General features: G+C 42.0%; 1 protein-coding gene and 1 pseudogene across 22 annotated transcripts; one reads left to right on the forward strand and one right to left on the reverse strand.

Annotated features, from left to right (window-relative positions):
- On the forward strand, positions 1-20,107 carry NFYA (nuclear transcription factor Y subunit alpha). 22 transcript variants are annotated; one of them, XR_012584390.1, is made up of 11 exons: positions 61-202; positions 3,321-3,442; positions 5,064-5,150; positions 7,433-7,579; positions 8,888-9,019; positions 9,675-9,780; positions 10,294-10,460; positions 11,258-11,431; positions 11,781-11,882; positions 12,660-13,490; positions 20,092-20,107. XR_012584390.1 is itself a non-coding variant. In XM_074564610.1 (10 exons), the coding sequence occupies exons 2-10, from the start codon at positions 3,368-3,370 to the stop codon at positions 12,711-12,713; spliced, it is 1,044 nt and encodes a 347-aa protein (XP_074420711.1). In that variant the 5' UTR covers positions 61-202; positions 3,321-3,367; the 3' UTR covers positions 12,714-16,202. The 22 variants fall into 22 exon arrangements, 21 of the variants coding, with proteins under 21 accessions (XP_074420731.1, XP_074420722.1, XP_074420728.1 ...); XM_074564610.1 differs by lacking the exon at positions 20,092-20,107 and having other exon boundaries at positions 12,660-16,202; XM_074564618.1 differs by lacking the exon at positions 20,092-20,107 and having other exon boundaries at positions 10,312-10,460; positions 12,660-16,202.
- On the reverse strand, positions 18,240-25,521 carry LOC141733803 (uncharacterized; annotated as a pseudogene).
- Between the last annotated feature and the right edge of the window lie 198 nt (positions 25,522-25,719).

The following is a 25,719-nucleotide window of genomic DNA, read 5'->3' on the forward strand; positions in this document are numbered from 1 at the left end:
GGCCGCGAGGAGGGAGGGGGCGGGGCCAGGCGGGGCGCGGGGCCGCCCTGCGCCTGCGCCGCCCGTGCCCGCCCCCTCCCCTCGCCTTTGTTCGGGGTTGGGCGCCATTTTGCGCGGCGGCTGAGTGGAGGCGCTGATTGGGTTTCGGGGGCCGGTGGCGGAGCCAATCAGCGCGGGACCCGAACCGGGGGAGCGAGGCACGGTGAGCGCGAGCAGCCAATATGGAGCCCCCGAGCGCCGGCCCCAGCGCCGGGATTGGCGGGGCCGAGTGACCAGTCAGGAGGCCGCTCGTAGGGCCGCGGCCGGCCGGGCGCCGGGGGAGGCCAGGGGACGGGGCCCGGCTCCGCCAGGGGCGGTGGTGTTGGTGGGGAGCCCCGGGAGGAGAGGGCCCTGGGCCGGGATACGGGAGATGGCGGGGCGGTGGTGGAGGTGAAGGCGCGGCCGCGGGCCGGGCCGCTGAGGGGAGGCGCGCGGTGGGGCCGGTCTCCCCCGGTGGGGCCGGTGCCGTGCGGGGCCACTGGGATGGGAGCCGGCAGGGCCCCGCCCTTCCACCGGGCGGGCGGGGGGAGCGGAGCGGAGCGGGCGAGCCTCCCCGCCGGCCCCGCTGTGACAGATGGGCCGCGGGCAACCCGGGCCGCCCCTCCTCCTTCCCCCCTCCTCCTCCCCGCCTTGCCCGGGGGAGGCGGGGGGGAAGGCGGCGAGTGTGCGCCGAGGGCAGGTCGCTGCCCCCCCTTCCTCTTCCCCGCGGCTGCCGGTGAAGCGGGTGTGCAGGGCCCCCCCACCCCGCCTCCCCTGAACGCACCTGGGCGCCAAATGCCGCCAGCCACGTGCTCCTCTGTGAGGAGAAACTGCCCTTTCTGCCCGTTTTTTTCCCCCCTTTGCTTTGTCCTCACTGAGCTGCAGGGCATCGCCTCTGCCCGAGCACATCGTCCTCTGCCCGCCGAGAACATCCCCGGTGTGAGGCATTCGGCAATAAAATGAAAACGTCCCTGGGCGAACGCCCTGACTCACAAGTTTGATAAGGAGGTCGGAAACAAAATCTGGGTAGCACATCTTTTATTCTGCCGAGCAGTGGGAGTTGTGACTGTGGCCTTATTGTCCCTCTCTGGGTTGCTGTTTAGTTAAATCCTGTCCTTGGCTTGGCGTGGTTGTTCTGTCCTCCGCTGGTGTCCTTCGAGGACAAGGATCGTGTGGGTGGACTGACAGGGTCTGCCCTAGAAACTTCTGCCAATTTAGTAACGTTCTTCCAGGGCGCAACACGTTTTAAAATGATGCTTTCACGCTGGCTCAAGTCCTAGCACAGTTTGTCATGCTAGTTTGTTCTTATCATAGCTTATTTGCCAAGAGAACTGTTGTTGATGCAGCTCCTATGGCTTCGTTTGTATGTATATGAATATATGCCGATAGAACGAGAACACAAAGTCATTTTCAGCGCAGACAAGGGCCTGGTGAGGAGGAGCCGAGTGGTGAGATCAGCGGTGGGAGGAGCGTGCCATTGAAGCAGATGACTGATTTTTAAAATTTAACTTTGATACAGTAACGCTGGTGCTCTGTGTTTTCATGAAGGGAATGAAATAATCCCTGGGAGGACTATGATCCAGCACATGTAAAATCTTTTGTTTGTAACTTTGGCTAGCCACAGCTAATGAAGAGAGTTAGGATTACAATGCTGCTAATATTTTAAGTAAACAAGACAGGGGCTTGATGCGGGGGTCTGTGAAGAAGCATTCCCAAGTTAGAGCTATGCCTGCACTTGATTATTGGTTGTGGCGTTAAGGAAGCCAGAGAACTCTTCGCAAATATGGTTTACTGGTATCCTGTGCTTGCTATTGAAATACTTCCCTGAAGAATGAAATGCAGGAGCTGTTTTCTGACAGGTCCCATGGGCGTTTAGGGCAGAAATTAAGTATACGGTGCAAAATTGAAATAAGAACCTTGGTAGACAGCATCATCTTCAGAAATAATGTTTATCTTCTTTTATTCTGTCAGGCTGTGAAAAACTGTTACTAAATGGGCCAAGGAGAGAGATAAAATTGCAGTAAAATGTAGTGCCTTTCAGTGCTGTGACACAGATATCTGTGATCTCCAGGGTTAGTGTCACTACATCCTTAATCCGAACGAAAGAGCTGATAGGGACTAAGGAGGTTCTTACATTATTATGGCTGAGTATTGTGCCGCCTGTAACGAGCATCCTTCTGGTCTGTCATGACGGGTTAATAGTTTATTTTTGTAGGTAAGCAACAACTGGTGATAACGTGCAAGAGAACAACGAAATGTAAAATCATTCTGTGTTTTCCTAGGTCACGGTGAGGAATAAGTTGATGCAAAAAATGAAGTGTTCTTAAGATAAATGCAAGACACTGAAGTACAAAGGATGTTTTAAAGTTAAAGAGCAGGCAGTGTGAGAGGTGTCATTACAGTAGTAACCACAGCAACAGTTACAGTTAGTTTAAGTTGTGAATAAATTTTGTGTGCATTTCTTTGAAAACTGAAGGGGCCTGGTTTTTTTGTTGCTTTAGACTTCAAAGATTAAAGTTACAGGCTGCTTTTTCACTAATGTAGCAGGTTCTTGTTCAGTCATAGCATAAATCAAATACCTCATTAAAAGCAATAGTAAGAATTCTTCCCTTGTTGATCAACTGAGAAGAGATGTGAGGGAGAAGGAGGTAATGGAACTAAGTCTTTTATTTCAACAGTGTGTTCTTCATATGTGTAGGCAAGTGTCCAAGAAATGAGAGGCAGTAAAAGGATGGAAGCACTGAGAAGTCTGCTGGCTATTCTCAAATTTATGAAAGTAGGAAGAGAAGAAAGAGATATGAGGAGGGAGCGCTACATAGTCAGGGTAGGAGAGACAGTTTCACTAAGCGTTGTTGAATTCTTGAAATGTAGTTTGATTTTTTAATACCTAAACTTTGTATCTTGTGAATTTTTTTTATAATAACATGCCTGTCCTCCACCAATGTGCAGCGTAGGCAACTGTCTATAGCCCAGAATACACAGGCTGGAGGGGTAAAACAGGAAGATAAACAGGTTCATAGCTGCTATCTGATTCACTGAGGACAATGACAGAATTGAGATACTTTCTGCTTCTCAGTCAAGTTACATGTTCTTGAAATTACAATTCTAATTTTGTTACTCAATGAAAGTAAGGTGACATTATGAAAGAGGTAGGTCCTTGATTAAACAGCGGTTCTTACTGTGTGATCGTGACCTCAATGTCAGCAGATGGTTTGCTTTTCCGCTACTGTATGATAATTCTAATCTTCAAACCTTGGGACAATAATCACATGGTGGTTTTTTTTTTTAACTTGTCTTGCCAGATACACAGACCGAGGTGTGCCTTTTACTGTCTTGGAACTGAAGCGCTATGGAGCAGTACACAGCGAATAGTAACAGTTCCACAGAGCAGATCGTTGTGCAGGCTGGACAGATTCAGCAGCAGGTATGGAAGGCGATAGCGGGTGAGCTGGCATCGCCAGTGCCGAGTTACAAATCTGTTTGTACTTCTTAGTTTCACAGAACCAGCAAGACGCTTCTCGATACGGTCTGGATATGTGTTTACCTGACTTGACTTGAAGTCAGAGGAAATATGTTTTAAAAAGCCCCACAAACTTATTATTAAATTCTTAAAATTACAGGTATACAAGTTAACCACATTTCAGTGTAGCAGGGAGTTTGCAAACTGGTAGTGACATCCTCGCTGAAAATGGAGGAATCAGAATCTTAATCCAAACGGTCACACAAGGAACAACGTAGATTACCCCCAAAATTGAAATAGGTTTTGTTCAAGCCCATAGAGGCTTTCTCCAGCTTTCTCAAAAGAAGTATTTATTGAGATATTTTGTTTTAGAACTACAGATGGATCAAAATGAACACACAGTAGAGGAATTGCAAGAAAGCATGTAGCTTGTGATGAATTAACCCATTCTAGAAAGAAGTTTCTAGTTCTGTTATAGTGTGCAGATGAGTAGGGCTGTTTTTTTCTTGAGGGCTTTATAGATTTTTGCTGTGGTTAAGCTTCACCCATTCAGGTATAGTGATGCATTTTCAGATGAGCTGTGCTGCTGTTAAATTTTTGTTGCATCTTATGTTTATTCTATTTAAAGGCAAGAGGAGTTTCTTAGTTTGTCATGCAAATAAATGAGCCACTGGATTGTATTTTCAGTGAGATACGCTTCGCTTTCTCATCAGCCTGTTTGTTTGACAGCAGGGACCAGCTTCTTCCACTGGAGTTGACTTTTTCAGTAAGGTTGTACTTGACCTTAAAACATGATCTATTAAGAATTACCAAATATACCTGCTTCCAGCAGATAACCAAAGATACATTTGGTTTTATTGTCACCTCGTAGGTAAATGGGAGGTAAAAACATAACTTGGCTTGTTACATTTTTAGTACATGCACAGCCTGTGCTGTATTTGACATGAAATGTTTTTCTAAAATAATTTAACAGGCCTGTTGTATGCAGCTTTTAATAGAGAGATGTCCTTCATCTCCCAAATGCGAACATAGTTAACACAGGTTATTTTGGGACTCTCACTAAAGAGGCTAAAGATAGAAAAGGCTTTTGGATTTCACTGCTCTTGCAGCCTCTCAAGATTGTCCTTCAAGGTCAGTGGTGGGAAGCCCTTGATGTGGGGGTGACACAGATGAAGCTTAGACTGTGGTCATCTGTGCTGCTGCTCTGTGCAGAATTTATGGCCTTTATTGTAACTAACAAGTGACAAAAATCTGGAACCCCTTCACAGTAAGAAACCTTGGCAGTGAAGGGAAACATTAAGCAAAAAGGTAGCAGTCTAAAACGCTGAAGCTGAGATTTTAAATTCTGCAAAATAATCTCTCCGTTCTTTGTAAATTATTTTTGCTTGGCATATTGAAGCCTGTCAGTATCCTATGCAGTTTTGTTGGTATGCCGTTCTTAGGTTTGCTAAACGTATTCACAGTCCTTATGTTCCAAGAGCAGTGTGTATGAAGTTTAAATTCACCCTCTTCCAGCAAAGTGTCGTTGTCTCTTGTCAGACCTGTGCATTTCCGTGTTTCAAGCTATTCCTGTTCCTATTCCCAGCAGCAGGGTGGTGTCACTGCTGTCCAGTTGCAGACTGAGGCCCAGGTGGCATCCGCCTCAGGCCAGCAAGTCCAGACCCTCCAGGTAGTGGTGATCTCTCTAATTGTGTTTGTGAGCACTGCATGACTCTCACCATCGCCACATATCTAATGCTGTGTTTTTTCCAGGGTTTGAAATAGGAACAGGAAAATTTGTCAACAGTAGTATCTCTGCTTTATGCTAGTTGTAGGGTTTTCCATGAAGAGCATGGGGTTATAGCTTTCCATTGGATCTCGGGTGCATGCCAGAAACCCCGATGCATTCATGAATTCCTGCTGCTGCAATTCTGAAAGTGAATAGTGGTTGAAATGAGATTTAAAAGGAAAAACCACCAAGATCAGGAAGTAACAGTCAAGAGATATAACCCAGAGTAGTTTCAAGAAGATTAGATTTCTGATACCCACTGTGAGTAGTTCTCTGTTTTCACTATGTGAAAGACATAGAAGTGGTGGATGACCTACCAGCTTGAAGAGTGAAACTTCTTGTGTGTGATTAAAAAGGGCACCTGGGGACAATATTGGCTTCTGTGGGACTGAGAGATACGATTTCTTATTTACGTGTGAACAACTCAGGGAAACCTAGGACAAGTAGGTATCCTAACAGTGAATACATCCCAGATTGGAAAGAAATGCAAGGTTATTTCAAACCCTGATTTATTTCAATGTGAAGTATTTTCTGTCTTGTAAACTTCATTTCGTTAGCTCATGTAGGAGGCTTTTAAAGGAGTTGATAAATCCTGGATGGCTGTAGCAGTTTAGTAGTTCACTGAGTGGTTTGGTTTTGTTTGTTTTTTTAATTCTTCGGAGGAGGAGAGTTCCAAGAGGCTAGAATGGTCTTGCCAGGTGTAAAGTTGAACACAGCATTTTTTATGTTCAGAGTTAAAATATGAAAAGCTGACTGACTTGAATTGCTTGGGTCACTATGGCCTCCTGGTCATCACCATGTGTCCTCCCCTCACTTTTCTTTTTCTTTTTTTTTTTTTTGCTTGCTCTAATACATTAACAAGAATCCTGGAATGTATAATTTTTCTTTCTGCTTATTGGATATTGTACTGCTGACTGTGCTTCTCTGTGGCTGACATGAGCATGTTTATATCTCTCTCTCTGTTGTAATTCAAAAGTACTACAGAATTTTGTTAGGGACTTGTATGCAATAGTTACAAGGTTGAGAAACAGAACAGTGTCGCAAGGGTATCAGGTGACGTGTAAAGTCACAGTATTCTATGCAGGGCGTTGATCACTGGGGTACAACTGTGCTTGTTTCTGTGGATGTGTTAGCATATAATTCACTAAGGTATTTGAACTATGCAAAGTGAAGCATTTTTTAGGTAGTTCAGTATGTGCTGAAAATCTGTGCTGCTCTTCAGCCTGGTTATCGCATATTCTTGAAATTTACAGGTAGAAAACCCAAGAACTCAGTGACTTTTTATCATGTTGTGTTGCTCTTGTTTCCAAACAACTCGGAGCGTGATAAAGCGTAATTGATTGCCTGGTGCATAAGACTCATTTCACATTTAAGCTGTGGAGGTACAATGTTTTCAAAGATATATTTTGAGGAGTTTGGGGACTTAGTGTGTGAGGGTGTTTGAACAGACAGGTTTTCTCCTTGCTTTTCTTCTCATTGGCCTTTTCCCTAGTGACCAGAGACATACCTGGTCCAAGAGTCCAGAGACTCTTATGCCAAATTTATAAGTCTGCTCTAAGCGTTGTTGGGCCAAGACGTAGCTGCTGCTCCTTTTTTTCACTCTTCCTTACTGAACTACGTTTTGTCTTGTTGCGTTTATAATTTCACTTAATGAGCATGACAAGATTCTCTAAAAGCATTGCATGCTATATATCGGTTAGGAAATGGAAATGTTGTAAGCGTGTAATTGGAGAGAGCTGAAGCTACCTCGGAATCTCTCTGTGAGAATAGCTTATTTAGAGCGCTTTCTCATTAGAAACCCCAATTAAAGATTAGTAATAGTGATGTGGATAATAAAGTTTCTTTTATTACACTTTACTCTCAGGCTGTGCATGAAGATAGTTATTGTCTCTGGAAAATTTAGCTGTGCTTTCCATGCTTTATTGCAATTAGACTTGGAAGTTTTGGTTAGACTGCAACAGAAAAAGATAATTTACTAAATCCAGAAGCACATCATGGAAAAAGTTTTAGAAACTAAAGATATTTAATGCCAATTGTGAACCCAGGTTAGTGACTGTTGCTCAGGTTCTCTGGTCGCCGCACTAAAATAGGTAAGCACTTAGCCGCATGTGGTAGCCACTTCAGTCTCTGGCTTCATGTCACCAGACTTTTTCATTGTTCTGTTTGGTTTTCCTCCTGTTTCCCAGGTCCAGGGTCAACCGCTGATGGTCCAAGTAAGCGGAGGCCAGCTGATCACATCGACCGGGCAGCCGATCATGGTGCAGGCTGTGCCTGGGGGTCAGGGCCAGACGATCATGCAAGTCCCAGTTTCTGGAACACAGGGACTGCAGCAGGTGAGATAACCCTCATTTTATTAAAGAGAAATTGCAGAGAGTGAACTGTGATGTTCTCACCTTGTCAGATAGTACATTTGCCTTAGCACTTTTAAAATAAACTGGGCAAAGAGAGTTGTTCTCCAGCTATGGATCTGGCAGTGAGCTGTGTGTTAAGAATGCAATGAAAATTCTTTGTATATTTGATTTTTGTATTTTACGGGATGGTGCAAACCTTTTAAATGAAGTCCATTAAAATACAGCTGAGTTAGTTTGGGTTTTTTGGTTTGTTGGGGTTTTTTTTGTTTTTATTTTAACTGGCCCTTGCAGTACAGTGGTGATCTGGTGCCTACTCAATTTACGGCTCAGAAAGAGGGTGGGGTTTTTTAAATTTTTTTAAGAAAGCTTCTTGAAAATAACTCTTGTGCTTGAGTTCATCTAATATGTGATGGCTGAAGGTGAATTTAAATGGTTCTATTGCACAGAAGGTAATACTGTAGAAGGTATAGAAGGTGGATTTTATTAGAAGCAATTATTTTGAAATATTTGTCTAAAAGACAGTTTTTAAATTTAAAGAGGTGCTCAAAGTGTGTTCCTCAATAGCAAAGGGAGAACTGTAACAGTGGCATAATGACAGTGTTCTAGTGATTTGAGAACAGGATCTAGGAATTAAGTTCAGCATAGTCCAGGAAGGCATACGATGTCTTGGTGTTTTGAGAGACTTATTTAGTGTTTATTTAAAATTTCTTTTGTTGAAAAATATATTTTGTCTTAGGTTCTTTATGGTCTGGTTGTTGGAGGGAAATCCATAACTGGGTTTTTAAGTACAAACTTCAAACCACATTCCAGTTCCTTTTTTTTTATCTAAGAAACATTCCTCGGTGGTGGAAAGACTTCTCTGCAAAGCTGAAGACAGCTTTTATAGATACGCAGGAGTACTTCTGTATGCTGGATAATTAACACTCTACAGAGATCTTAAATCTTAGTTCTCTTTTTTTTTTTTTTTTTCCCACCAGAGTATTATTACTCCTAGTTTCATGTGAATAATTTATTTCTTTTGACCATTTTATTGTGTAAGCAGTGGAGAACTGGTTGGGCATAATGACGTTAGCATGTTATATTTCCTCTCTTCTGTACGGCTGTGACTGCTGTGTCACAGGGAGGAATAAATTAAAGCTCTTCATTTTAAAATGGAACAAGCAAAGAATCAGTGCTTTCTTTTTCTCTGCAACAGTAAATCATCCTCAGAGATGGTTTGGTAATGCTGAGGCCAAGGAGGGAGAAATAAGAGGCATAGTTAATGTTCCTTTCTGACTCTTTCTTCCACAGATTCAGTTGGTCCAGCCAGGTCAGATTCAGATTCAAGGTGGGCAGGCTGTGCAGGTACAGGGGCAGCAGGGCCAGACCCAGCAGATCATTATACAGCAGCCACAGACTGCAGTTACTGCTGGCCAGACACAGGTAACTGCACCAGCATGAAAGGGTTTTCTTGAGAGAAACAGGAAGAGAAACTTGACAAATGACTTAAGGTGTGGTTAAGTAAAAAAAAAAAAAGGGGGAAAAAAAAAAAAGGAGGAATTATTCGTATTGAGGAGAACTTGAGAATAAATTTCATCTGTTTGTAGTGTTTTCATGCATAACTCTGGGGCAGAACAGCTAGATTGCATGTTTTTATCCATTGTGTTTCTGTATTTTATTGGTTCATGGTGGTTTTTGTCTATTTGTTGAAATTTGAAAACATGAAGTATTGGTAATTTCATACTTGCGCCATTTTGTGAAGTAGTCTAGTCATACCTGGGTTTTCTGCTGATTCTGTTGATTAGGACCAAAATTAAATTTCTGAGCAGAATAGTTCTTCCTTTAACATATTCATAGTGAGATGGGAAACGTAGAACCTGTTTCTTTCAATATTAAATACTAGACTGTTAGAAATGTGTGCTTTAGGTGTTTTATCCACAGTTCAGTTGGTTTGTCCTCCATCCTATTTCTTGATGCTGTTAATAAAGCAAAAGAAATAGATGCCTGAAACACCTAAAGCACCATGTGTTAATTCAGGAAATGTAAAATTTGAAAAATAAGCAGTTTGTAAAGTTACTTTGTTCTTTGTTTTGTTTAGACTCAGCAACAAATAGCAGTTCAAGGACAACAGGTAGCACAAGCAGCTGAAGGCCAGACCATAGTCTATCAGCCAGTTAATGCTGATGGAACCATTCTCCAACAAGGTATGAGCTTTGGTGTGAAAAGAATCAGGACTTCTCAATATCTCTTCAATAGGTTTTTATTGCACTGTAATTATTGTCCAAGAAAACATTGAGTTGCAATGCTAGTAGTGCTGTGATACGAATTGTTGGCATAGTGAATGGAAGAAGAGGTGTTTATATTATTATATAGGAATTCAGTCTGCAGTTCTTTCCCCAGAAGAATAAAAACAGTCACTTTCCTTTGGCAAGGACTATTAGAATAGAAACACTTGACTTTGCTTTTACGCGTTAGAGCACATGATGTCTTATCTGACACTGGGATTACTGTGCAGATACAAATGCAAAATACAGGAAGTATGAGGACGAGGTGATAGAATTTAGTTAATAACTTACAATGTTTTTCTAAATTTTTTTTGCATGTTATGGAAGGATGAATGAGTAAAAAAACAGAAGTGGGACTAATGGTGTTCCCTTCTTTTTGTGTGCGTGTTTTTGGTTTGGTTTTTTTTTCTTTTGTGTTTTATTTTCTTAAAGTTACAGTCCCTGTTACAGGCATGATCACCATTCCAGCAGCCAGTTTGGCTGGAGCGCAAATTGTCCAAACGGGAGCCAACACCAATACAACCAGTAGTGGACAAGGGACTGTCACAGTGACCCTGCCAGTTGCTGGAAACGTTGTCAATTCAGGTGGAATGGTTATGGTATGTATTTTCACTTTCCATTGATATTTTTAAAGGATGAAGTTTACGATGTCTGTACACAAACTGTTTTCTGAGATTCATGTCACCTTAATGTGGTCAGACTTCTCAGTAGCTACCATTAGTTTAAACAATACAAGTTTTCAGTTTTCATGGCCTGTGTCCTATTGCGATCTATGTATTCTGTACTCTGTTTTTGCCCACAGCAGATTATAGAGTTCAGAAATCTAGAAACTGAAATTCAAAACAAGCTGTTAACTGAGAACTGAGCTTTAAAAAGATTGAATCAACTGTTGCTTTTCTGGAGGATCCCTTAGTATTTGTTTCTCTAAATCATAAGAGGGCTTTTTCTGCCAATTCTTCTTTCTTTGTAGTGTGATGCCTTTTGACTTGAATTTTATTTTGTCCCCACTAGATGTCAGCAGCTCTACAAGTAATATTTGCTTAAGAAATGCTCTGAAATTATCATATAAATTAAATAAGTGATAACCAAAAAGAAAGGGAAGCAGTGGGCATGTCCTGTATGCTTAATTGTACAAGAAGCAGTAACATGGTCATAGAATTATATATGATAGAAATTTTACCATAATAAGAAAAAAAGTGAAGCACGACTGATATGTAATTGATTTGTTTAAATTTGTTCTGCAGTTTGAAAACAACTTTCAATTTAAGTAGGTGCATTATCTGAACAACAAAAAAAAAACCCCAAACTTTCCATTTTAACATTTTTTAATTACTTTTTTTGCATTCACTTTGTGTTCTGAGCTACAAGTACTAAGAACATATTCTTCTCTGCACAGATGGTACCTGGAGCTGGATCAGTACCAGCTATCCAGAGAATACCTTTGCCTGGAGCAGAAATGCTGGAAGAAGAGCCCCTCTATGTAAATGCCAAGCAGTATCACCGGATCCTTAAGAGGAGGCAGGCGCGTGCTAAGCTTGAAGCGGAGGGAAAAATCCCCAAAGAAAGAAGGGTAAGAATATAACTCAGATCTAATACAGGGTTGCTCTATGAGAAAAGCACAGAAAACCACCTCTGCTGGAAAATGAGGACCAGAATCTTAAAGTGTTCTTCAATTTATTTTTTTTTATTTTTTTGTTCGTAAGCCAGTCCCTTGGTGGCAGTCTTGCTTCCTTTGCATGCTTTTAGTTGTTGCATATGTATATTGCAAATGGACATTTACTGTAAACACCTTCTCTCTGGGGAAGGGAGAAGGATGCAGACTGGGTAGGCTTTTCTAGCAGTCGGGAATTTCCCCTCCTGGAAGTGCTGAACTGGAAATAGTAGGCTGGTCTCTCATTACCCCCTTCATACTGTTGCAGAAATACTTGCATGAATCTCGGCATCGCCATGCCATGGCCAGGAAGCGGGGAGAAGGTGGACGTTTCTTCTCACCAAAGGAAAAAGACAGCCCTCATATGCAGGTGGGTAACATTTTATCTGTTGTTTGCACAACTGCCACTTTCAGTTCTTCAGAATACACTTTAGAGGTGTTTTTGTACTGTTTCATTTGTTCTTTCTTGGACTAGGCTGCTGACCTTCCTCCCTCTCTACCTTTGAATTTATATTTCAGACATTATAAAGAAACCTTCTCTCACTTCTTATAGACAGCAAGTGTCTGTTTGCCTTGAGTAATTAAATTATAGTAATGTTGATAGAAACGTATACACTTTGTTTTGCAAACGAAGAATGCATGTATTTATTTGTCCTAACAAATGCATCATTTGCAGCCTTTCTCATTGCATACCAGAAGTATTTTTTTAGGACATGAATTAAAGGTACAGACACCTTATCTTTCATCCGACAGAAAATTAAAAAATGTGAATATCTGATTCTTAGCTGCATATTGATTTACATAAAAAGCGCAAGACAGGTTTTCAAAGGAAGGGACACAATAGAGCAGAACGAGCAAATTCTGTTATTGATTAGTGCTTTAAAGCAGTCCTGTGGCTTTAGTGGAGTGGAATCCTTCCCAAATACTAGACCAGTGTTAGGTTTTCCCTATTGCCAGAAACAACACATTACTAGGAACTATTAAGATTTATATATCCCATTCTCTGACACTGGCCTGTAAAACCCAGGGAAAATATGACACGATCAAGGGAGGAGGCAGGAGTATCTCTTGATAGTTGTGTGTGATTCTCTCTGCTATTATGGAAAAATGTTGAAGTTACAGCATGGTATGTGTTTTGTATCTATAGGATCCAACTCAGGCCAATGAAGAAGCAATGACACAGATGATCAGAGTCTCCTAACCACTGCTTAAAGAAAAAAAATAATAACTGAGTGGAATTCCCATCCCTTCTGCAAGTCTGTCCTACCTTTCCAGTGTATCAAGCAAGTCTTTCAATGGGACAATCGCCATATCACAGCCTATCCTTTTCTACAGAACAAGCACCACGTTTTCAGTACATGGTCGAGATTTTAACTGCAGTTGACTCAACAAATGGAAACTTAACGACACTCTTGGTATACTGTTCTGATCCAGCGCAGGGATTTCGGAGGCTGACTGCTCATGCCTTTCTTTTTCTTTTAAACATCTCTTGTGTTAAGATTGGCCATGGGTGAGAGTGTGCCACTGACTCAGTGATCAGCAATAACTCTGGCATGCTGAAGCAGGGCCAGCAAAGACCTCTTGGACATACGGCCCTTCTGTACAGAGACGTAATCCGGTTTATAGCAACCAGCTCTGGCGCGGCTTCACCACAGTACTTTGTTTTCCCAGCAGAGACTTGTTATTTACATGCACTCTTTACACTTTCGGAATTTTATGGTCAACTGAACTGCTTCCTGTTGTTGCATCTGCACTTCTGAAACTGGCAGAAACTGAAGGAGGTTCTTTGAAGTTCCACCTTGTAAAATATGTAAACAGCAAGCTCTTCTCTGGGAAAAGTTCGGCTATCCAGTCACAATGAGCGAAATATCTCAAGACGATTGCAGGACTTAATATATTGTGTATCTGTTCCAAGAAGGGAGAGGGTGATGTGAGGATAAGGATTTAACTAGTAAAAGCAATCTCTGGATGTTTTTTGGTATGTTTATTGCCAGTAGTTGTTGCTTTGGAAGAAAAGTAGATGCTAGTATAAAAAGGATTAAAACTTATAAGTGAGTCTCTTCCAAAGGATTTTGTTGGGGTTTTTTTATTCTGCCTTCTAACCTGCAGTCCAGTGCATGGTTCCTCCAAAACACATAAAATCTGCAATCTCAGAGTGATAGCACTTGACCATCTTTGTGATGGCGTTTCTTCATGTCTGTTCTAAATCCGTTCTGCAGTTCTCTCATTCTGCACGGGGTGAGGGATTGTTTCATGACAGCAGAAGCATAGGGCAGCTCAGCTCAGCTCATCCTGATGTAACTGAACTGTTAGACAAATGAAGGCAGGTATTGATGAACCTTTCAGGCTTTTAATAGACTATCCTCTTTAAATAAATAAAAAAGTGGCGCTTAATGAAGGAGGAGTACTTGTATTTAAAAAAAAATATTTCATGATCTATATCTGGCTTCTGGCTGAGTATCTTGACAAAACATGTCTTGATCTTTAATTCCTTAGCTCATTACAGATTTTAAGCTTGCTCCATTCTTACTAATTTGAAATTTGGTGATGGAAGCTGTAATGCTTATTTTAACAGTTGATACTTGCATCTTTCCATTCCCGTCTCCTCCCATCTTGAATAAGTTTTACAGGCTCTCTATGTATCACTTGCATGCTATAGTCCTATCGCTTCCAATTTTTGTGTTCTGTAAAACATAAAAAATGCATCATGTCAGTTAAGCATGGGATTGGAAATACAGCCAGGCGTTGTCACTGAGGGAGATCTTAATGAACCTGAATAGGTAAAGTGTGAGGTGTGTGTTTTTGAGGAAGGCATCCAAGGACGGGAGAGACTGCTTTAGATTCAGTGAACTCTGTTTTCAAATGGGGGTGGGGGGACGGACACGAAAAATACATCCCATATTGTCACCCTCTTATGTTTTTCCCGTTTACTGAAAGCTTATGACTAAATGCAAAATGGAGGACAAATTAGCAAGTTATAGAAGGCTGGGAGGATACAAAACTACACAGCCTTGAACATTCTATTTATTTGGATAAAAGAGAAAAATACTAGACCTAAGAGTATGAGAAGATGGGAAGGAGTGCAAGAGGAGTGAGCAGAAATGTGGATAAATGTTAGATTCTATCTTGCCAGCAGGCAATCTTGGAAGAAGAGCGTGCCTGTCTAGATGCTAAGGATGACAATGTTTAGGTCAGCCATCCGTGGAGTTACGTAGCCAGTGAAAGAACAAAGCAGAAATGCAGATTTGGTATTTGTAGTTAGGCAGCTGGATTTCGTAAATTGAGTTCCGTTCATTTTCCTTCTGAATTTTTAGTTCCATGCTCTTACTCTTACCACAGCTGACATGGTGAGAAAGAAACTGTTCAACACCCGGTGGCACCTGCAGCTATGGGAGGAGATGGCCTACTACTTGATGTGCAAATAAATCCGCTCACAGATCTTACATTAGGATTTTTTTCTAATGATTCAAAAGGCATTTGCTTACCTCCGTTGCATTGATGGCATCTTTGGTGCCTTTGGTTGCTTCCGCCTTAAAATACTTGGCCAATTAGAGCATGGTGCTTATTTTCTTCAGTTGGCAACTATGAAATCCTCACCTAGCATTTCTGCGAGGTCACCCATTTCAGGAAATATGTAGCTCTCTTAGTGAAGGAGTAACAAAACATTTGCTTTAGTTGAATTTGCAGCATTATTGTAAATATATATATTTTTTTTAGATCATCTGTACATTTTGTCAGTGTTGGAGGAGTATTTCTGTGCTGGAGTAAGACAGCTTCTCCGTAACGTGTCTGCTCTTCAACTGATGGCTCATCTCTGGAGAAACCCCTCTCAGAGCTGGAAGTTAGGGAAGCAAGATTATTGCTCTGACATAGGTATTTTTTTTAATGAGTAATTACTTCTTTTCTTAAAGAACGTGTAAACTTCTTCAAGACAGCTAGAACTTTTTTCCCAATAAGCCTTTCATATATAGGTTCTCTGATCCGTTGTTGTAGAACGTGTATTAAGACCTATGGATTTGTGTTATGTAGAAAGTCTTATCGTTAATATTTTAAATAGTGATGTGAAAGCCTGAGTGCTACTGTCATATTTTTCATTTGCTTTGGGTTACGTGTATTCACTTCTAAAAGTAGTGTTTGCTTGGTGAGATTGGAGTTATTGGTCAACACCATGTTACCAAAAAAAGTCTGCTTTCTTTTCCTGTGCAAATTTGTTAAATTGGAGACATCATCAAGTTCAAACCTCTCTAGTAATTCTATGAGAATTCTTTGTGGATTGGCTACACTTGAGCAAAAACTCCACCCTGGGAGCACATAAAGGAGTGGATGAGGATAAAAGAGGCTTGGGGAGAAGGAGGAACGTGGTCAATAGACCCAGAGAGCGTTGGAGCCGCGAACTTATCAAAAACGAGTTTTCTATGAGTGTAAAGAATGGGATGTGGAAAACGGTCCTCAAGTGATGCTAAATGGCTTTAAGGCCTTGCATGTGAAAAAGAGGGGGGGGGGGGGGAAGGAAATCTTTTCTTTGTGAATGGGTGTGGGAGGGTACCGAGATTAATGTAATGTAAGGCAATGTTTGTATATAGTTAAAAGTTTATAATTTTTTTTATATGATGCCTTTTTTCAAGTGTATTTTGGTCTTTAATAGATGCAATTGTAAGTACTGTGTACACTATCCAGCTAATAAAAATTTATAAACAGAAAAACAAGCTTTGGCCCTGTCTTTCAGACCTTGTGCTCTTTCCAGTCCAGTGGCAGCAGTGACGGGAAGCGGTGAGGGCAGGGCGGTGGTTTTAGCACTGCTGAGAAACGCCTACGCAGCTGGCGAACCTTCCTGCCCTCCACGAAAGCAGGGAGGAGAAGGGGTCACCTCTGCCTCCCCCTTGGGGATGGCTGGGTGTGCCTGCTTCCTATCTGCCCACACATCTTGGTGTCCATTTTCCCCTCCATCCCCACCACGCCATGTTGCTGCCTGAGGGGACTGCTCTGCCCGCCCCTGGGGCTGGGCTGCTGGAAGCTGATTGGCTGAGGGAAGCTGGGGTGTCCTACTGTAGGTGCTCATTGGATGGATGTTGCTCTGGGGCTCCTCTGATTGGCTGGTGCAGAGGGCCTCCATCTTGCCCTGCTGCTCTTCCTCAGCGGTTGAGATGGTGCCTCAACATGGCGGCTGTGGGGTGGTTTGCATGCAGGGGGTGGGTTGTTTGAGGAAGGATGGAAGGAGGCTTTGCTTCTCACCTCTGAACCTGGGGGGAAGCTCCTGTGACCCTCTTGGAGTTGGGAAATGGCCTCACTGAGCTGGGGAAGGGAAGGAAGACTGCTTGGAGCTGGCCAGTGTTGCTTTTGTACGTCCTTCAAGTGTGGGCAAAATATTCGGTGAGTCTCATCTGGGAGCAAAGAGGATGCATGGCAATTATTGTGTGAAAGAAAAATTACCATTGGCATCATTAAGGGAAATACGCTTAGTAGTCACGCTATGTCTCTTCCATAGCTATGGCAGCTCCTAGATATCTTTTGGCATAATGCACAGTGCGCCTTCATGATGCTTGAGTCTCTGCATGCTTGCTGCAGGATTCATTGCATTGAATAATTATCCCTGGAAGGCTATGCAGAAGAATCCAGTGATTATATAGAAAGTGCCCTGGAGCAGAGGGAGTGTCCTGCAGGTGCAGTGATGGAATCTGTACTGGGTGGCATAAGTGGAAGAGATGACAATTCACCTTCATGTTACTCAAATGCTCTTCTTTCTCAGACACTAATTTGTTTATATTCTTGGTTACCTTCCAGGAGGCAGTTTCTTTTTGTCCCCAAATTCCCAAGTATCATGTCACTATCTTTTTTGGCCAAATATGACTGAACGGACACCCTTAGAAAGTGCTTATTTCTTGCGTTTTGGCACAAAAGGAAGTTTTCCTCTTAAGAGGATTGGGCGGGCTTTGAAAGGTTTAAGAGAGAGTCAATTTCCCTGTCTGCCTGCTGCTCCCTCTGGGGCACGCTGTTTCTTCCACCTGTGCTGCTCAGGATCTCTCAGCAGCATTGTAACTTAAACATTCGCTACAATAACGTAAATACTTTTATCAAGTCCTGCACTGTTAGGCAATCTTTGTGTGGTATCAAGCAGTTGTATGTTACAGTATTGTTGAAACAGTTCTTGTGTCTGTTTACAGTTTGCGAAGCTCTTTGAGTTAAAAGCAGCCATATAAAAAAAGCAAAATACTATGTTCTGCATATTTTTTTTCCTCTGTGTGCTTGGGATGTGCACCCTTTTAGAAGGATTACACTGAACTTCACTGATTTTGTACCTATTCGCTATGTTCTTGAAAGAACACTACTGCAGTTCGGGTGCCTGGTTTTGCCCTCGCTGGTGCAGAAGCATCTATTAGCAGAGGTTGAAAGCATGCATGAATATCACTAGCTGGCAACAAACAGAACAAAAAAGGCAAGTTTTACCCCAAACACAATTGTGTTTCTTTCTCCTGCAGTGGATCCCTTAATGGTGTTTTCCAAGTGAACCAACTGTGAGTGATTTCTTTGTACTACCTGTAAAACAGCTTGGAAGTACTGGATGAGATGTATTTAGCTACACTGAAGTGGTTCCAGAGCTCCAGTGGAAAATTGGTGTGTATTTCTAATGCCAGTTATAACAGGGCATTACCATACCACCTGGGTTAACTGTCTAGGGGGATGGTGTCCCCATAGGTGAGATAGGACAGAAGTTCCTCCAGCAGGCAGTTCAGGGCATGCGGTTAGGTCCTGCTGTTTTAAAATATCTTCTGAAGATGCCTTTTTCCCTTTGCCGAATGTACAGGATCTGGCCTCCTAACTCAGGCACTGTTGTTACATGCTGAGTAGCCCCCACGGGCCGGGAGTCGGAGTGGGTCCTGAAGAAAGCTGGCTGGTTTTCTGTCGCTGCGTTGCTGGCAGCTCTGCAACATGATGAAATGCAGACATGCTGGAAGTGTGATTGTTGGCAAATAAACAGAATAAATCCTCAAGGACCTCACAGCTGAAGACTCTTGAATGCAGAAGAGCATGAAGGGCAGTGGCCCAAGGGAGTAAGCAGGTATTGTAGGCCTAGAGAGAATGCCCTCAGCTCATAATAGGTTATCTGATTACAAAGGCACTCAGATACTGATTTTTACAGCTTTTTGCTTTATTCTTATTTTGAAATTCTTTTCAGTTCCCTAACAAGAACAGGAGCAGACTAATTTAAAGCAACGCCTCACTTTGGAGAGAAGTTCCTCTATCTGCTGATCTTGGGCTAGTCACGGTTGCCAGGATCTTGTCCTTTATTGTTGAGTTTTCCTTTCAACTTTCCTTTCAAAAATCAATATTTTGCAATTGCTATCTATGGGAGAGAAGTTAGACAGGAAGTTGAGAACAACTGAGCAGGTATTCTAAAGTGAATAGAATGAATAAAATTCATTCAAAATACTAAAGTGAAGCGAATAGGGTTGGTAGGCTGGGTTTTCTCTTTCTGTAGGTTCTTCATGCAACAACACTTTGCCGATTCTTTGTACTTGGAGGAGTTAGATACAATCATTTGTTCCAAAACCCTTCTCATATTTCAGTGACTTTCAGAGAGTCGACTTTTGTCCAGCAGGATTCTCCTTTGTCTCTGTGGTTTGTAGTATAATTCAGTTTACTTTCCCATTTTGCTTTCTGTGGGCCTTTCAAAACTTGGAGCAGAACTGGATGGTTTTCACAGTGGCTAATAGAATGTTGTCCTTTTCATCTCTGCCTTGTGCTCAGATCTCCCTGGCCTCCTAGGCATATGGCAAATTTTAGCCAATTTGCAGAACTGCTGCTGGAAGGCACTTGGATGTGTAGCGTGGATGCAGCATTAATAAACAAACACCAAGGCAAGGAAATGCAAAGTTATTTCTTTGTAAAAATAAATAAATAAATAAATAACTTTGGGTTTAAACTTTACACCCATGTGTTCAAGCCGAAGACGTTTTATACTATAAGGTAGACAAGTAATTTTCAACAAAACCCTTGTTTACTAAAACATGTCAAGTGCATTACTTGTCTCTCTGAAGTCTGTGAAACAACTCAGATGTTTAAAATAAAGCAGATTCTTTACAGCTTTGCTAACTTGGATCTTATCAGAGTGGGCAATAATTAGCATTTTATATATGAGTATTTAAGTGAGCTGTTGAAGAAAGTCTAAAAGGAAGCATCGTGTTCTCGTATCTCACAGCCCTTTATTGGCTGTGGCACAATATCAGTTGTTACCAGAGAGAACCAGTTTCCTGTATTCGGGTTTATAGTTGCCTGTCATTTAAAAGTACAGCAATTTGGAAAAAGCAAATATACCATAGCCTTCTGCTAGATTTGCTTACCAATAGCTGAATTGTGATGCGGTGCTAGTAGAAAAGTGCAGGGTTTTTTTTTTCAGGGAAGGTTTGTGCATCCCTGTGTCTCATCCTTTCAGCTGCTTTCTGCCTCGCACCCCATATGCATCCAACTGGAGCAGTTGGTTACAAATGGATTGTTTCTAAGTGCAGATCAGCAAAATTCTGTGAATAAGCCCCAGGCTTTGTGCTGCTTTGTTTAAGTGTACCTGCTTTTCTCTTTTTCAGTTCCAGAATGTGGAGTTGTGGCTCTGAAGATACCAGTAGCATATTCCACAGACCCTGAGGAAACTGAATTGCCTGGTGGTTCTTGAGCGTGGAAGAAAGCGTGGAAGAAGGCTGTATGTTGCCATATATAACATCTTCAGGCTTCAGCTGAGGTTGGTGCCTTATGACAGCATATATTGCATTATCATTCAGTTCCCCATCTGACATTCTGCTTCCTTTGTTTCTTCCGTCCTGAGAAACCACAGAGAATAAGAAGTTAAAAAGAAATTCAGCATTTTTTACTTCTGACTATTAGTCTTAGTTCATCTGCAACCACAGATATTTTCTCCTCATATCATGGAACTGGGGAAGAAGGGGAGGGGACGCATGGGAAAACGGAAAGTGTGCTCAGAGAAGTTTAGAAAACTTCTCTTACACAAACCTCTACTTCCTCAGATTTAAGGGAGGAGGTAGAAAGGTGCAGCAACAGTTAACTCACTAAATATTTAGGGCGATTGCAACTAGCAGAGTTTTCCTTTGATGAGAACCTTTGGTGATGTTACTGAAGATTCAAGGCCAGTTAATTGTCAAAATTATATATTTGTTACTACATTAATTTTTCTGAGTACTATAAACAAAAATATGCAGAAGGGCTGTGACTCACTCAAATAACCAAGTTAGGTTGTGTCTGCTTTGCAGCAAGATGTCAGACAATCAACAAATATGGCCAGCTAGCTTTAGTCTGCTAGCTTGAGTGGATGCCATGCATTCAGCGTAGGATGGACGGTACTGCGTGCTTTATAACCTCTGGCAGTGGTGAACACAGAGCCAGTGTCTCTGCACAACAGAGATCAAACAAAGCACCAGGAATGTGGGATTTCTGATGATGCCTTACCTGCAGTGTGGCTTGGCTGAAAAGATATTTGCCAAAGTCCATCCCTTTTCCTGCCATGACCGACAGAATCTCCTTTGAGTGCAAAACCACACCTTTACTTTTTGGTTTTCAGAGTCACTACCCCCACTGTCCCCTACCTGCAGTTTAACTCACATCTTGCATTTCATTCTCAGCTCAGTCTCGTTGCCTCCCTGGACAACGATTGCTATGAACAGACCTTCCTTACATTGAGGGTGGTGGGACAACAAGCAGTAGGGGCAGGAAAACTAGACAAGGGGATTAGGGAGCTTTGCCCGCCCTTTTCCTTCTGATGTAAGTGGTAACAAGGAATATGACAGTAGCAATCAGAGCAGTTGTAGGCAGGAAGGAACTCAGCACCATGAAAGCAGAGTACTTCAGGGAAAAGCATGATATCTCCATTGCTATTTACAGCACCAGAGATGACTAGGTTAATTTGGGAGGGGATTTTGTGTGTTTGAAAATGGATTATTGTTCTAGGATAAAAATTCAACATGCAAATATTACCTGTGCTGTCTCTAAACAAGCGTGGTTCCATGAGGTCAGTACTGATCTACAGCCACAGAGGATCCATCCCAGCTGGATTTTCTTCGGGACTTGGCAAGTCTGGGGAATACTCTCTTCTTGCAGTCATGTGCGGTGCTGCCAGAGTTCAAAGGCATCCCTCATCAGGATGCAGTAGCCCTTCTCATGGTCTGTCTTTGATTAGGATCATTAATAGGGTCATCTTTGATCAGGGCTGGTAATAACTCTCGTCTGACATACTATGGTACTTAACTGGGAATGGTCTCAGGTTGGTCTGTCTGTTCAAATGGTGCAGTCGTTGTAGCATTGCATGGGCCATATAGTTGTCCATTTTTAACTAGGCAGAAAGCAAGAATACAGTCAAACTGAGCATTTTCAGTAGAGGCCTCACCTCGTGCTCCTGAAACTGATAGAAACCTACAGCTTTTCATGGGACCTGGGGAGGTAGGACCAAACTCTACAGGGTAGAAGGAGAAACCTCTTTTTGTGTGTATGTATGGGCATGCACATGCTTCGGTTTGTCACACCGCTCCTCAAATCTTGCAATGCCTCCAGAATGCTATACTTAAGAGTCTGGAAGCCTTTGGTTTTTACCTCTGATCCTTAGTGCTGTCACCTGTAGGGTTGGCGACATCCCACTTCTTAGTGGGAAATGAAATGGTGTCTAAATCTTCGTCCTGATTATTCCAATTTTCCCCTTGAGAAAAAAAAAACAAGAGCAGGTGATTTTCCGCCATCAATCCATCCCAGATGGCTTTTCATTATGCTAAAAAATCCTGCTTTGCAGGTTTGTAGAATGGTCCAGAGTTACTGCTAGCTTGTCAGCTATGAAATTGTGAAGTCGCACAAGAAAATTCATCCTGTGCTGCGTAACCCTAAAAGAAGGTTAGTTAGTGCAGCTGAATTACAGGAATGGGATCAACCAGTTCCTCAGGTAAGAGCTGGAAGTTTTGTTCAAGTTGTTGGGTAGTATCTGTTATCAGGGTATGTTAACGGAAACAGCCGGCCAGAGAGCTAGTAGTAAATAGCTAGTAGGACAGGAACAGACATACCGTGATTCCAGTTTTCTTCCCTTTGGGTTGTGGTCCCCTGGTGTTTTTTCATTCTTGCAAAATATTGCACGAGGCCTTGGAAAACCTACTTACTTGATGATTGTATCATACGCGGAGGGACAAATGTGATTATTTTTTCTGCTTTCATTACAAGTTTGGGTCCTGTGACAGTTCAAAGGGAAAGGACAGCTCCTGAAGGAAACAAGATTTGCGGAAAGTATAGGCCAGGAAAATTCATACCGTTTTAGAGAATGATACGAAAACTGAGTTGCTTATTTGAATGCTGTTAGAAAGGAAGCATCTTAGAAAGTGTGTCATGTGATTGCCCTCCACACACACATTTTTCAGTCAACTCAGAAAAATCAAAGAGATTCCACTAAGTATCTTCTATTTTTCTGCCTCCTGCACTTGCTAAAAGCAGAAGAGGAAGTAAAGTGTTAAAACAAATAGAGACGTTTATTAATGAGCAGTGGCAAAGAGATGAACTCAGGTAGAAATTCAGACAAAGAATCAGATTGTTTGGAGTCTGTTTGATCTGCTGGTGTAAATGTAAAATTTCATTAGTCAGTGAAGCCAATCCAGACTCCCCCTGCAATTTGTTTATATCATTAGTATGTATCAAAAATCTGTTTAAAAAAAGAAATTCAGGGATTATCTGTGTCTCAGGAAATTTCCAGGCTCAGAAGAGAGCTCTTTAACATTGACCTGTAATCTTTCTTGTCAAGTGGTAAGAAATTGCTGACTTTTAAAAAATCATTAATTCTTTGATTAACTCACCCAAAACTTCCAGCATGATCCTATTCAGTAGTTTGTTTCTCCCCTGGACGTGGCTCTCAAGATGATATTCTCCTGAGTCATTAAGTCGGAGCTTTTTCAGCCACACTCTAATTATTCTGCATGTGAAGTCATTCATCATTTCAGTCCTTCCTACTTTAACTATACTTTGATCAGGGTTACCTCTGATAATAGGGTGACATCTAATTTGGGACACCGTTTTGCACTAAGTAAAAAGATGGAGTTTCCCGATTTGCCTATCACAGAATAAGAGCCGTGGAGGGACAGGGAGTTGCCCTTTTTTTGCAAATAGCCTTACAAGTCCTAAAGACAATAGAGTGGTGATTCATTAGAGGAAGAAAAGACAGGAAAAAACAATCCTCTCAGTGGCGTACATCTCACCCAACAAAGGAGCAGAGCTAACAGCAGCAGAAAGAGAACTTGCGGCAGACAAGGAAATAAGCAGCCACAATCTGAGGAGGATGGTCAGTGGAGATGAAGTTGGGGTGGGAAATGGGAAATCTGGATTACAGCTGTTATTGCTGTCGAATTCCCCAGGTGCTGGGACATGGAGCCACCTCAGCATATTTCTTATGCCTCATATGTGTGTTCAAGTTGAAGATGGTGTTGCTCCATCTTACAAGTCTTGTATGTGAGTTATCAAAGCTTTTCTGTGTGAAAGGTTTCTGTGACTGTAAAACAGTTTTAACAGGACGGAAAATTTTATGCCAAAAGAGGTATTATTTTTAGTTTTCATCAACTTATTTGAAATATTTCTGTCCCAAGCCCAAACCCCCAAAATTTGGTTTCAATTAATACAGTCCTAAAAGATTGCATTACTGGTTTTTGATGGTAATCCATAAAACATTGATTTTTTTTTTCCCCTTTGAAACTTTTTTATTTCATATGGCAAAAATAATTTCCTGGCCGCTTCTGCCTCTAGGTACATGTAGAAACATATTGTGGTTCTATGTTGAACTACATAATAGAGTTTTACCCTGTCCTTGATAACCTCTAGTGGGATCTCTGTGTCTAAATACACTTGTGTTTTGCTGTGAAACAAAAATGGAAGAGACACATCATTCTTGATTTGTTTTGGCTCTCACCCGGTGCACTGTCGACCTCATAGCTCACCCTTGAGTGAAACCACCATCTGTATTCTTTGCAGCAGAATGTTCTTCAGATCAGCCCGCACTGATATGTGCCAGAATTCTCTCTTGGAAGTGCTGTCATGATCACAGAAAACCAGCCCTGTGCAAAGTCTATCAGATCAACTGAACAATGCAGCGCACAGTTAAGGTTAATGCTTTCTTTTAAAGGGGAACTCAAGGCTAAGAATGGACAAGACTTTTCTGACAGCTCCTTGCGCCAAAATTTCTTCTCATGTAAATTCCTGTGCATGTCATATGAGCCGTTAGCTCTGGAGGACTCTCCCTCTGTATGCAGAAATACTTGCGCGTCCTCTCCTGCCATGCATGATTCTTCCGAAGAAAGAAGAAATTGCTGCTACAAGTGCTCACAGTTTAGTATGCCCGTTTTTCTTACAGTATACCACTGGGACTCTCATGCTGAGCCTCTGAGAAGAGTAATTTAACTCTGCAGGTTTGCCTAAATAAACATTTATGCTTGGCCTTAGTGCCACTACCCTTTTTCCATTTTTATTCCTATTGTTCCTCTCCATGGACTCAGTATTTATTTGCAGTAATAAAGCAAACAGCAGCTAGCCTCTCTATCGTGATACCTGATCCATGATGTATCAGGAGAGAGCAACAAACGCAGATTTTCCTCCCCATATGCTAAGTGTTTTCAGACTGAGAACTTTGCGATAGTGGGAGAGAAAGGTCTCAGAAGGGCAAAGATTGCCAAATGTCCTACCATGAAGTTCAGTTTCTGGACGAAATACAGAACTACTATAAAAAAAAAAAATGACAACCCAAAAGCTTGTATAATTAAGCAAATTTCAGGCTGAACGTTTCTTCCCCTCATTGACTCTGATTCTCTGCCTGGCTATAGATGGCCTGAATAGAAAGTGCTCAAGCAAATTACAGTGTGCAATGCATGCAACAGCACAGAGAGCATCCTGTTCCTTGGAGAAATTAAGAGTCTCTGAGCCTTACCTGGTAGTGCCAGCAAGAGCAGCAGGGCTGGAAAACCAGAAAATCACAAGTAGAAAGTGGTTTAGGGCATAGAGGAAAAAAATTTAACCCTTCCAGGGGAAGCTAACTTGCTGTGTCTCTTGCAGTCGTCTGCTGCCTAGAGTGATGATGCCAGTTTGGAATTGCTGAGAATATCTTTTAATGACAATCTTACTATTACTTCTTGGGTGGGAAGGCTGCATAATGTTTGCCAGCTACTTTTTTGCTTTAATTGTGTTATTGTCTAGAT

The sequence above is a fragment of the Larus michahellis genome, chromosome 21, assembly GCF_964199755.1.
Source record: "Larus michahellis chromosome 21, bLarMic1.1, whole genome shotgun sequence".
Lineage (NCBI taxonomy): Eukaryota > Metazoa > Chordata > Aves > Charadriiformes > Laridae > Larus > Larus michahellis.